The sequence below is a fragment of the Platalea leucorodia genome, assembly GCF_965183815.1.
Source record: "Platalea leucorodia genome assembly, chromosome: 18".
Lineage (NCBI taxonomy): Eukaryota > Metazoa > Chordata > Aves > Pelecaniformes > Threskiornithidae > Platalea > Platalea leucorodia.
The window spans coordinates 4,747,703-4,760,125 of NC_138840.1; the positions used below are offsets into that span (position 1 = coordinate 4,747,703).

The 12,423-nt window shown below is 59.9% G+C and overlaps 1 protein-coding gene across 1 annotated transcript in view; it reads right to left on the bottom strand.

Moving 5' to 3' along the window:
* Positions 1–12,423, bottom strand: part of PTPRU (protein tyrosine phosphatase receptor type U) — a gene marked incomplete at both ends in the record, with an annotated part of 72,719 nt that overhangs the window by 31,681 nt on the left and 28,615 nt on the right. Inside the window, 7 exons of the mRNA XM_082329334.1 lie at positions 1,596–1,734; positions 2,256–2,292; positions 4,047–4,320; positions 4,451–4,553; positions 5,433–5,634; positions 6,038–6,147; positions 9,898–10,206. Of these exons, the coding sequence (XP_082185460.1) occupies positions 1,596–1,734; positions 2,256–2,292; positions 4,047–4,320; positions 4,451–4,553; positions 5,433–5,634; positions 6,038–6,147; positions 9,898–10,206 (1,174 nt within the window). The remainder of the gene's footprint in view (positions 1–1,595; positions 1,735–2,255; positions 2,293–4,046; positions 4,321–4,450; positions 4,554–5,432; positions 5,635–6,037; positions 6,148–9,897; positions 10,207–12,423) is intronic.

Below are 12,423 nucleotides of genomic sequence, written 5' to 3' on the forward strand. Positions count from 1 at the left end.
AGCGGGCCGGGAGCCACAGCCAGTCCTGCACCCCTCGCAGTGCGCAGGGATGCTGCAGCCTTGCTTTTCCAGCTGGCGTAAATCAGCGAGAACCCTTTAAGGGAGAACGAAGCCATAAAGAGATCTGCAGATTTACCCGGGCTGAGGTTGTGCCCTGCTATTTTTCTCTCCCCACTGGCTGTTAACGTACTTTCCTCCCATCATCCCAAGCCCTGCACGGGGAAGGCGTTTAATTGCTGCCCTTTCTGCCCTGCTTTGAGAGCCCCCCCGGCTCGGCACCGCCTCGGGCCCCGCACGGTAAGAAGCCGCTTTCCAGGGCGCTGCGCCCGAGTAAAAAGCAGCGACCGTATCCCCAGCGCTCTGGGGGATGAGTGTCCCAAAAAGCCCTCGCCCTCCTCCCTCCCACCCTGCTGTGACGGCCACGGCCGCATCCGTGCTCGGCTCCCCAGAGAGCAGGGACCCCCATGGCAGTGGGAGATCAGTTCGGGGGTCCCCAGGGACCATCACCCCTGGGAAAACCTCCCCTCCAGCGTGCACCCAAATTTTAACATCTCACTTAGAGCCAGCTGGAGGCTCTCAGCAAGGGATTGCTCACGTTTCACTGGTAGCTCAGTGGTTCCCCATTAAAACAAGCCCAGGAGGATGCAGGACGGTCCGAGCACCCGCAGCCCAGGGCGGGCAGCCCCCTGCCCAGCCCCGGAGGAAGGGGAGATGCTGCTCCTCCCAGCACTCTCAAGGAACCAGAGCCCAGGACAAGGGCCAGAGTCTGCCCAGGTATTTCAGCAGGACACACTGCACCGCTTTCCAGGCAAAAGCTGTGGATGGAGGTTTTTTCTGGCCATCACCCCAGAACCAAGCACCCCCGGGGCTCTGCTCCCGCCAGTGCTGGGTGCTCAGCCATCGTCCTGGGGGCACAACGGAGGGGCGATAGCGGAAAGGTGCAATTCCCCTCCTCTCCACCTCCAGGAACGCCAGGTCAATGCAAGGGAATCATACGTGGCCCCATCCCTAACCCACCCCCACAGTAGGGTACCAGCACGGCCGGACCCCGGGCAGCAACGCTCGCGGGATGCATCCAGCCACGGGCCGGCCAAGGCAGCAGGGAAGCGCAGAGACAACATCTCAGTGCAGATCAAACTGATTTTTGTAATTTTGGGCTGGAGGGGTACAGGGCTGCATGCCCCAGGGTCCCCCGGCTGCTGTTAGCAGAAGCATTTCCATCAATACAGAATTGAAAGAGCAGTACAAAGCCAAGAAGGAGCAGAAAAAGAGGCAAAAGAGTGAAAATACAGGGGAGCGGGACAGTGGAACAAAGCTGCAGAGCCCCAAGGGCGAAGGGACGTTCCCAGGACTTTGCTCCTTGGTCCCCAGTGTCCCCAGTGCCTCCTGCCGTGCCCAGTGTCACAGCGCAAGGAGGGCACCGTGCCTGGTGGGATGCACGAGCACATGGAGGCAAAGCTCAAGGGAGGGTTTGGAGTCTGGCCAGCGCAGTATCACCACCAGTAACTCCCAGTTAGTGCCGGGGTGGTGGAGAAGGGCTGAGCTGGGAGGAGGGGACGGATGGAGGCACCAGCCGCCACACCGGGTGTCCTTACCCTTTCCGAATGACAACGATGATGGCTCCCAGGAGGATAATCAGGACGATGAGCCCGCCGGCACAGATCCCCAGGATCAAGCCCATCTCCTCCGAGTGCTGCGACACCTCCAGCGGACGCTTGCTCTCTTTGCAGGCAGCTGCCAGGGGACAAGGACAGGCAGGAGGGGTCAACGCTCAGCTCCAGGGGCAGCTGGCAACATTAGATGGGAAAACACTGGGATTTGTCCCGTGGGATGCACATTGCTCCTTGAACACATTTTATTCCACCGAGAGGTTACGGGGCTCTGCAGTGCCACACCATGACCGTGGGCGAGTCCTCTCGGTTCCCGTGGGGTGGGACGGTCCCTTTGTGCCACCTTCCGTCACGCCCAGCGTAAGCTTGTCCATCCCCGGATTCAGCACCCAGCACCACCAACTCCAGCCTCCCACCGCGATAATGGCATTAAGAGGAAAAACTCAACCAAGGGAAAAACCCAGATACCAAAGAAAGTGGGAAACAACAGCGCAGGATGGGGCTGTAATAAACCATCGCGTGCACCCCAACCGAGGGCAGCGCTGTTAACGACACCCGCCGGCACGGCCCCGACCGCCGGAGCAGCCGCAGGTTCGGGTCCGCAGCCTCGGCAGGATCACATCGGTTGGGAAAGGGAGGGCTCACCTTTGCGGGCGATCCGGACGCAGTTCAGCCGGGTTTCCTATGGAGGAAAAAAAGGGGGGGTCAGTGTCGGATGAGCATCCCAGCGGCTCCGCTCCTGCTCTGAGCGAGGCTGGGTGGACGCAAAGCTGGTCCCGTTGGTGCTTTGACCTCCAAATCGAGAGAGCTTGCAGGTGATTTGTGCTGCAGCACCCACTGCTGAGCCAAAGGAGCTCCTGGGGACACACACAGCAAGAGATGCTGCTGAATGATCTGTTCCCAGCGTCCCCTAAACCAACGTCCCCAGGTTAGCAGACCATCACTCCTGGCTCAGAGGAGACAGCAAAGCTCAAGATCATCAAAGGAGGGACCCAGCCAAGCCGCAGGTCACCAGCACATCACCGACTACAGCTAAAACACTCCCAGGTCCTCATTCAGAGCTTCGTGCGTTGTTTTTTTTTTTTTTTCCATCAATCAAAGTTTACAAGCCCCATCGCTGGTGCTCTGCGTGTGCTGCCGAGCTTGCCGCGAGGGCTTCCAGCTCAGTTCTCCAACAGTTTTAGCATTTGCATTTTTAGGGATGGGTTCAGCTAAAATATTCCATTTTTCCGTGTATCCAACTTCTGTTGCAAAATAAAAAGCACCGTTTTGGCAGGACTGCCTTCTTCCCCAAGCATCCTCCAGCTCCTCGGGACACCAACGCTGGCAACACTGCTCCATCCACCCTCGGACGGAGACCTGCCCACGCAGCATGTCCGGGGCAGGGCCGGCTCCGGCACCGCTCTCCCCAAGGTCGCCAGCTCTTGCTTCTCCTGCTTCTTGCTCCATCTGGCATAAAACCCACAAAAAACCCAAGCTGAGATCCAGCTTTTTCGCAACGTCTGACAGCAGCCGGGACGAATCCATTGCCTCCCAGCAGGAAGGCTATAAAACAGCGTCAGCCACCAGTTATTATCCAGCAGTGCCCGAGCGAGCCAGAGCTGAGATCCTCCTCGTCCGTCTCAGCTCTAATTACAACCCAGCGAGGTGTGAACGATCCCAGAGCAGAGGAAAGGATTCAAAAACCGGCACCCTTCTGGTAAGATGAAGCCGTGCAGGATGAGGATGCTGTTGCGGTCCTGCTGCTTCGCTTTCCCAGCTGATCCTCCTCCAGGTGGGACGGGAGCTGCCGGAGCCGGTGAAGCGGAGAAGGGTCCCCAGGGGGTCCCAGTGGTCCCACAGGTGCCTTGGAGGAGATCAGCCCGGGGCAATGCGAGCGCTGCTGCCGGAGCGGGACTCTCACAGCTTCGATGAGAGAACAGGCAGCAGCAGGCAGGGAGAGGGCAGCCCGGGAACTCGGCAGCTGCCCAGAAGCTCTCTGCGGCAGCCGCTGTGTCAGCGGTGGGTCCCAGTAATGCGCGTACAGCTCTTGCTGCCCAAATGGTCCTTTCCCACCCCAGGATTAGCCTCAGGAAGGTGGTATCCCCAGCATTGGCACTGGCTGGGATCCCGGCCGGTACCGCGTTGGGTGGTGGAGGCTGGGCTCCATCACCCCCAGCACTGGCACTGGGAAGAGGACAGGCACAGCCCAGGGGTGCCAGGAGGAAGGGGGACACCCATCCGTGATCCCAACGTGCCGTAAGGGTGGCCCGGAGCACCAGCTCCCTGCGGCCAGGACACTGGGGGTGAGCCCAGAAGGGGGGTCCAAGGGAGGGGGAGATCTAAAACAACTCCCATTTTTTCTGACCACCCCCGAGATCCCAGGTGGGCTCCTGCCTGGTCCAGCCAGGCCCGCAGACACCCCACCGGATGGAGCGGGGTCCCACAGCTACTCACCCCTTTGAGGTTGCTCATGGCTTGGAAGTAGATGAGATACGCCTTCTTGGGCTCCAGCGGCGGGTTCCAGTAGCCGCTGTAGGTCTGATTGTCCCCCACGGTGAAGGGTTTGGCTTCGGTGAGGCTGCTGGCGGGCAGCTCGGCCCCGAAGTAGTGTACAGAGCCACGGGACATGGCGTCATCGAAGGTGAGCGGCACCGGGAAGCACTCCTGCCCACCCAGCTCCCGCTTGAGCTTCTTGGGCTGGTCTTCTTCTACGATGACCTGGTAGGTGCTGGTGAAGGCCAGGCACAGGTTAGCTTCATGAAAAGGATGGTCCTGCCCTTCCCTTGGTGCTCGACCCCGCCGTCCATGCTGTGCCACCCCGTTTGTGGGGGTCTTGCCCTCGTGCAGCCCCAACCTACCTGATGGGAGCCCCTCTGCCCTGTGCCGGCCGCAGCAGCACCGTGATGGTGCTCTCCGACTCGCTCAGCGGTGACGGCATGTCCCCGTAGTCAAAGGTGGGAGCTGCAAAGGGAGCAGGGGAGAGCGGGCAGGAGTGAGTCCTGGTCCCCACGGATGCGCTCGGGGCTGCCCCTGCTCAGGGGGGAAACTGAGGCACGAGCAGCCTTGCCCACAGCAAGGCATCACTGAATAGCGTAATGTGGATTATTACAAAGGAAGAAAACCTCTCCAGGTCTTGAGCAAATGTCGCAGTTGGGAGAGGACCTGCGGGTGTGCACCGAGGGGGGTTATCAACACCGGCCTGGCAGAGGGGAGGAGATGGCGGCAGGATCCAACCTTGGCAGGACCCGGCCTTGAGATGCACCCCACATGGCTGGGGACGGCACGGCTCCAAACCACCGGCACAGCGCGAGCATCCCACCCAGGGCAGAAGCACACCCAAGCCAGCCCAGCAGCACCCCCAGACCAAGGTGGGGGGACCCCCTCGGGCCTGGCATGGCCCTGTGGTCCCCAAGCCATCACTAGCAGCCGCTGGGGTCCAGCTCGCACCGCTTTGCCGTTTCGGTGCCCCCACCAGGGCTCATCTCGGCCCATTTGCTGCGGCTAATAGCGATGCCGCAGACATGAGCAAACAGCCCCAAGTACTGCAAGGCTTATTAACGAAGCCCAATTAATCCCTCGCTTGTACGCCGATAGCTCAGACCGCACTGGTGCGCCAGGCTGGCCAGGCTCCCCAGCCAGAGACCCACAGGCAGCCCAGTCGATGGGTCTGGGGTCTGCCCAGGGGGCTCACGGCACGGCTGCCACCACCAAGAGCATCCTTCGATAGCAGCAGCCAGTCACCAAAACCCACGGGAATGCACCGGAGGCTACAGCACTGCCGTCATATACCTGTGCGGAGGAGAAGCCCCAGCGCCAGGCATGGAGCCCAAGGGAACCTACCAGAGATGTTGGTGGTGATCTCGGTGAGCGCTGTCTGGCCAAAGCCCTTGCCGGTGCGGGCCCGGACCGAGAAGAGGTAGGTGGTGCCGGGATGGAGGTTGGAGAAGACGTGGTAGGTCTCGTTGCGTAGTTTGGAGACGGTGCGTCGCGGGCCAGGCACGTTGACCGCCGGGTCGGAGGATTCGATGCTCTGGTAGCTGATCTGCAGGGACGGGGCAGAGCATCACCAGTGGCCATGGGAGAGGGGAGAGACCCCGGATCCGGACGGAGAAGGGGTTAAAGGGATGGATTCAGAGGAGGGGACGGTCATAGGAGCAGCCTGGAAGGCAGACGCTTTCTGGGGTAAATCAAAAGCAGAGGTTCGTCGGAAAAGCCCTTGCTGGATAATACAGGTGACCCCGAAAGCAGGACTCCCCAGCAGGGACAGACCCTGCTAGCAGGAGGGTGAACGCAGGCTGGACCCGTGCTCCAAACGAAGGGCTCAGGGGCAGCAATAACACCGCAGCCACACTTAATCCCCGTCACCAAAAGCGGTGGTTGCACCAGATCCTCCCCGACGAGACCCCCTCGTGTCCCCACGGGTGCCGCAGCCGGCCGGGCCGTACCTCGTACTGCGTGATGAGGCCATTGGGCTCCACCGGTTCCTCCCACTTCAGAAATATCATGTCCTCCAGCGGGGTGAAGGTGAGGGACTCCGAGGCGATGCCACCAGGCACTGGGGAAGGAAAGGGGACGTGCTCGGATGCAGCAAGAAACCAGGCTGGAAGGAGAAATCCTCTGGGAAACCCCTCCAGGAGGCTGCAGCAGCTCTCCCACGCAACCAAACCACCGCGTCCCCTCTGCCATGTCACCCAGCTCCGGCACACCCCCCAGACGGGGCTGGTGGCTCCCCAGGGCAATGATGCTCCCAGGCCCACTGGTGACACACTTTGCCACAGGGCAGGAGGTCCCCACGCCACAGCAAAAACCCCGCAGGTACCGTTTCTGCCATCGCACCCAGTTTCCGACAGCACAGCAGCAAGCTCCCTGCGTGCCATCACCATCAGAGCTCGCCCGAGTTCGCCAGTGCAAGGAAAGAAAATCAAAATTCCCTTTTCCCATACAACCCAAATCCCCGCCGGAGCCATCAGCATCCTCGGGAGACGGCGCTGGCTCTTCCCCACTGAGCAATAACATCCTCATCTGCAGACGGGCTTGACATGCCCCAGCCTTCCCCTCTAATTAACACCACCACCAATAATAACCACAAACAATAACAGCGACTGACAGCACCGGGATCAATATTCGCTTCTTCACCATGGATTTCTTGACCTGAGGGGATCAGCGAGGAGGACAGGGGAGGCGATGGCTCGGCAAAGACCACAATTCACCAGCACCGTCCTCCGCTGCGGGCTTGAGTACCCGAAACGCGCCCTCTCGTTGCAGAGGGACATCAGCTCTTCCCCTCTATTTTTCTTTTTTTGCAGCTTTTATTCAGATCTAATTACGGGGCCGAGAGAGAGGGATCGCCTTCCGCGCGCTTCCCACCGTGCAAATACACAATTTCCACTTGATTTACAAGTTAATTTAATCAGAGGCGCCATGTCCTACACGTGTACACAAGGCACTTATTAAATTCGTGGAGAATTACGGAAACCTTTAGGGCAAGATTACGTGTACCTCTATAGATATTTATATATACAGCCTATGTATTTATATATATATAGATATAGGCACCGCGCGCTTGTGCATGCACCAGGTTGAGACCGGCAGAGACGCACAACGGCTCCCAGGTGTGCGTACACCCCTCTGCCATCCATATACATCACATATATTTATTTATGCATTTATATCTATTTATTCTGGCAGGCACTGCATGCGCCCTGCGTGCAAGGGAGCGCGCTGGCTGCCTGCACACGCCTTCCTGCAGCACCAACACGCTGCAATGATATTTCCACAGGCACCTGGGACTGAGTCTCATCGTTTCGTGCAGACGCAGTCCAAAATCTCCAGCCGCGGGTCACCGACCTTCCCGAGCTCCCCTGGATCTACATGGGGCACTTCAACACCAGCTGGGCAGCCTATGGATGGGTGACTCTCTTCTCCCAGCTCACAGACCCAGGAGCCAGCAGGACTTTCCCGGGGTCTAAGGGGGATACTCTGAACAACACCCTTGGTTTGGCCTAGTTATTAATGCCCCAGAAATGGGTTTTCCAGCCCAAAACCGGGGTTCACCGCCTGGGACGGGGGTGCAGCCCACACCAGGGCCCGCCCCTGAGACAAGCCCCGGTGCTGCATCAGCGGATGCTGCCACGGAAGCTGGTCTCCTGCCAAAATAAACCACAATCAAGGGTCCTATTATTAACGAGCCTTCACCACGTTCGCTTAATTGCACGGGCGGCTGCTCATCACCCAGTTGTGGGAGCTCAAATCCTCATCATCCTCCCAAGCAGGGCAATGCTGCACCAAGCCTGCGTGTAATACTTCCAATATATCCATAGGTGGATATCCACCCATCGATCCCACCTGAGACCGAACGGATACGCAGCCCCAGGTTCAATCCAAGGGGGAAGCCGCAAGCTCCGGTTAATCAAGGATAGAGGAAAGCAGCTGGAGTGATTACAGTATAGCAAAAGAACATCTGGAGCTCCTGTATTAATATTCAATAAGAAAACAGCTGGAGCAGTCACAGCACAGTGAGAACAGCTGAAGCAATTATAGCCGGAAAATAAACCGTCAGGAGCATGAAGCTGGGTGCCCCCGGTCGGGCAGGCTCAGGGTTGGGGATACAGAAAGCGCTGATCTGCAGAGAAAGGTGCCAAATTTAGGCTTTAGAGATGAAAACGGGACCTGCAGACCCTCCCAGCTCCACTCCAGCTCTGCAGGCTTTGCTTTCCAGCCTGGGAAACGGGAGCGATGAGCAACGCGCATGCAAAAGCCGTGCGTTTCGGTGGGTCCCAAATCGAGGCGAGATCCACGTGGGGGGATTTCACAGCAGGCTTCTCCTCGGGGGTCGTCCACGGGGTCCAGAACCGGCCGGATCCTTCGCAATTATCAGCTCTTCCACCTTAATTGCTGACTCTTGATGCTAAAAAGTGCTTCGGAGATGAATTACGTTCTTGGTTAACAGTAAGCGCCGGTGACTCTGCGAGAGCCAGGGATGCTCCAGCCACCCTCAGCACCCAGCACCCACCCCAGGCGCAGCGGCTCCTTGCACCCCACGCAAGCCCCAACCGCTGCTGCCCTCTGCGGAGCAGGATGAGACCCCCTCGCCCCACCGGCTGCAGGACCAGCGGTCAGAGCGGCAGCATTCGGGACTGCCCAGTGGTCCTGGAAGGTGGCCGAGCTCTCACGGCACGCAGAGGTGATGCTGCTGGGGCAGCAAAGAGGAGGTGACGAGCTGAAGCTGTCGTTAGCAGGCGCTGCCAGCCCTGCACGTGGCCCATCGCTGATGGCTGGCACCGGAGACACGGAGTCGGCTCTGCCCTGTACCTCCTGCGCGTTCACATCGCCAGAGCCCAAAATTACCCACCCTGCTGAGGGAGAGCTGCAGCTGGGGACCGCGGTGCAGGGTAAGGGCAGACCTGGGCGACCTCTTGGGTGGCCCCAGCTCCAGGACATCCTCAGGGAAGGGCTGGGCAGGAGCAAGAGATGCCAAACCCAGGAGCCCCGGAGCAACGCCGGAGCCTCCAGCGACGATGTCAGCCCCACAGCAGGGACCCAACCCCAGGGCACGGCCAGGACGAGGAGAAGAGAAACAGCAAGAGAAGAGCAACACTGCTGGCAAATAACGGGGGCCAGACCCCCCTTATCGACACGTGCTGATCTGCAGAGCTCCTTTGCACAACCCAAACCTGCCCCAGAGCAAACTTAACTGGGGAAGAGCATTGGGGAAGCCAAGCAAAGCTGCACCGGGCTCTGATTAACAGCGCTCTCCCAGAAACATAACACCACCGAGTTAATCAGCGACTGAGCAGATGAAAGATGTTACCTAAGCGCAAAGCATTGATTGTTTTAATTGTTATTGTTATTGCTGCTAGGCTTTGGTTCCACACTAAGGGATGAGCGAGGACGACTCGTGCTGGGAGAAGCCGGGCATCGGCCAACTGTTGTGCCCTTCGCTGGACCGGGCACGGGTAAAACACTCCACTTGAAGGACCAGGGCAGCATTTCTGCAGCAAGGTAGGACGTTCCCCCGCCGGAGCAACCAGTGCGGCCCCATCCCCATCCAGTCCCCTCTTCCCCCTACGCCGCTCCCAGCATTTCCCTTCCCCAGCCACCATCATTGCCCCTTTCCCCCATCTCCCCTTGCACAGCCCTGGGGCTGTAACAGCCTTTTCACCTCCCCGTTAGCGCGACGGCCACAGGAGATATTCCCATCATGCCCCCGGCCAAGAGCCGCAGATGTGCACCGTACCACACCCCCGCAGCTCACCAGCCCCAGAGTCACATTTTTGGGGATGATGCACCCCCCGGGCAGACTCACCATCCTCATCGGTCTGGAATATCACCTCCTTGCCCTCCTTGCGACCCTCGGGGTTGGAGAGGATGAGCTTGACGTGGATGTTCTTGTAGGGCAGCAGGTTTTTGATGGTGTAGCGGTTGGCGTTACGCTCCATCTTCACACACTCCCGAAAGGTTTGGTTGTGGCCGGTGCCCACGAAATAGCGGTAGCAGAGCGAGACGGTGTAGGTGTGACAGCGGGTCAGGTTGTAACCCAGCGGCTCCCACTGCAGCGTCAGCTGCCTGGACTGGATTTCGGAGAAAGCCAGGCCTTTGGGGGCCCGCATGGGCTCTGGGGGGGAAAAGAGATGGGGAGAGATGAGCGATGAAGCAAAACATCTCCTAGGTTTATGTGTATTATCAGGGAAAGCCCTTTTACAGCGTAGGAACAAGAAGGGTGGGTGTGGAGAGCAACCCTGACCCACAAACCAGGACCAGCCCCAGCACAGGATGCTGCTGCCCTGCAGACAGGGCTGGGGATGCCACCGGGTCTCAAAGCCACCAGCACCACAGGGACAGCAGCCGCCGCTGGCTCATCTTCCCCTACGGAGGTGAAGCCGGGTACCAGCCCCAGCCGGCGCAGAGCCACGGCAGGCACCGGGAGCATCCGCGCCACGAGAGGCCCCAAATAACCAGATCAACGTGCCTGCGCGATGGGAGCCCTTGAGTTTTCATCAATCCCGTGTCAACCTCTTGAAAGGACAGAGACTGAGCACTGTCGCCGGGAAGGAGTTTAATTATCTCTAATTGGCATGAACAGGAGAAGTCTGATTTAATGAGGAGCCAGCTCCTTTGCGAACAGCACACACACACGCAGGTGGTTTGGGTTAACGGCAGTAAACCCCTTTCCCTACCCCAGGGTGGTGGGAAGAACACCGAGAGGGAAGAAGGGTCTTTGTCCACCCTGTCCCAAAGCTGATCCTCCAGACAATTCCCCTGGGATTTGCACTGCGGAGGAATTTGGGCAGCTCAGGGTTGCAAGAGGCTTCTGCAACCTCAGCGAATGCTCCTGCAGGTCCTGATGCCCTCGCAGGACCGTGCAAAACCCCAGGCGAGCACAGCAACGGGCACACAGCCCCATGCTGCAGGGACCCCAGCCTTAAACCCACTGCCACGTCCATCTACCAAAAACCACCAAACCTCAGCCCCGATGCCCACCGGCATCACTCCCATCAGGTGGCCAAGGGCACAGGGACCTCTCCCCCTCTGCTCCCCGAGGCCTCCAGAGCCCCCCACACCTCCCCAGGCAGCACCGCGTGGTGCCAGGCTTCAACCTTCCCCTCTCCTTTTTATGCCAGTGTATTTAAATGCTCTGGGGGGAGCCAGCAGCACGGCACCTGGGGCCAGTGATGGCCGGTGGCACGCGGCCGCGTGGGGAATCTCCCCTTGACCCAGGGGCTGCACGACGCATCTACCCAGCAGCTTTTTCCAGGGTCCCCTCCTGGGCCAGATCCTGGAAAGCGCGGGAGATGCGGCGCTGGGCAGACGGGCTGGCGAGGCTCGGAGGATGCAGAGGATCCAACTGCAGTCACCTTTTGGGTGGAGGAAGGGTGGCTTTGTCACCATCTGCAAACCCACCATGACCCAGGGGAAGCCGGGGAGAAAAATACATCGTTACAGCACATGGGAAGAGCCAGGGAAGCCTAAGCGTGGTAACCCTAGGATATTAAATACAGGGTGCCGAGAGCGTCAAACAGCGCCCGTCCTTGGCTTCAAGGTAATATGGAAATCTGGGCTTTCTCGCAGCGCCTCTGAAAAGGAATCCGGGATGAAAAGCTGCCGCCAGCCCCTCACCACGATGCCTGGGTCAGGGTTTGCGTCTCCCCCTCCACCCCTGCGCCAGCACCGGCCGCTCTCCTCGCACGCCTGAGCGCACCCGTCTCTGAGCTGACGCCGTGCGTGGGCTCCCCGTGGCCAAAGCCACCAGGGACACCCCGCGGCCCTGGGGATGTGGCCGTGTCCCGCTCCGCTCCTGCCACGTGTACGGAGGATGCGCCCTCCGGTCCCCGCCTGCGGGGCGATGCTCCCGGCTCGCTCCCAGCTCAGCAGCACAGACCTCTGCTTTTGTTGGGTTGGGGGGTTTTTCTGCGCAGGGTCCCAGCCCAGCATCACGGCAGCGCCGGGTCTCCGGGTGAACACGGTGCGACAATCCCGTGCCTCCATCACGCTGTCTCGCTGCCTTCGACTTTGCTCAATACCAGCAGTTAAACGCCGGCATCAGGAAGGCAGTTGCCATGGAGTGTCTAAAACGCTGCCGCCAGCCCCCAGTCCCAGCCCCACCACAGCTGGGGACGTCCCCTAACATGGGGCACCCCCATAGGGGAGGCTGATCCCGCATCCCTGAGGGAAACAGGCTCCCCTGCAGCCCCACGGCACCGGCGTCGTCTCCCCCCCATCACCCCCCGGACCGGCAGCAGGGCTGCACCGTGGGCTCTGCTGGGGCATTTGGGCAGAGAGAAACCCCAGCTCCCACCTTCCCCGAGGACACCCCAAGGGGGCTTCGGCAGGG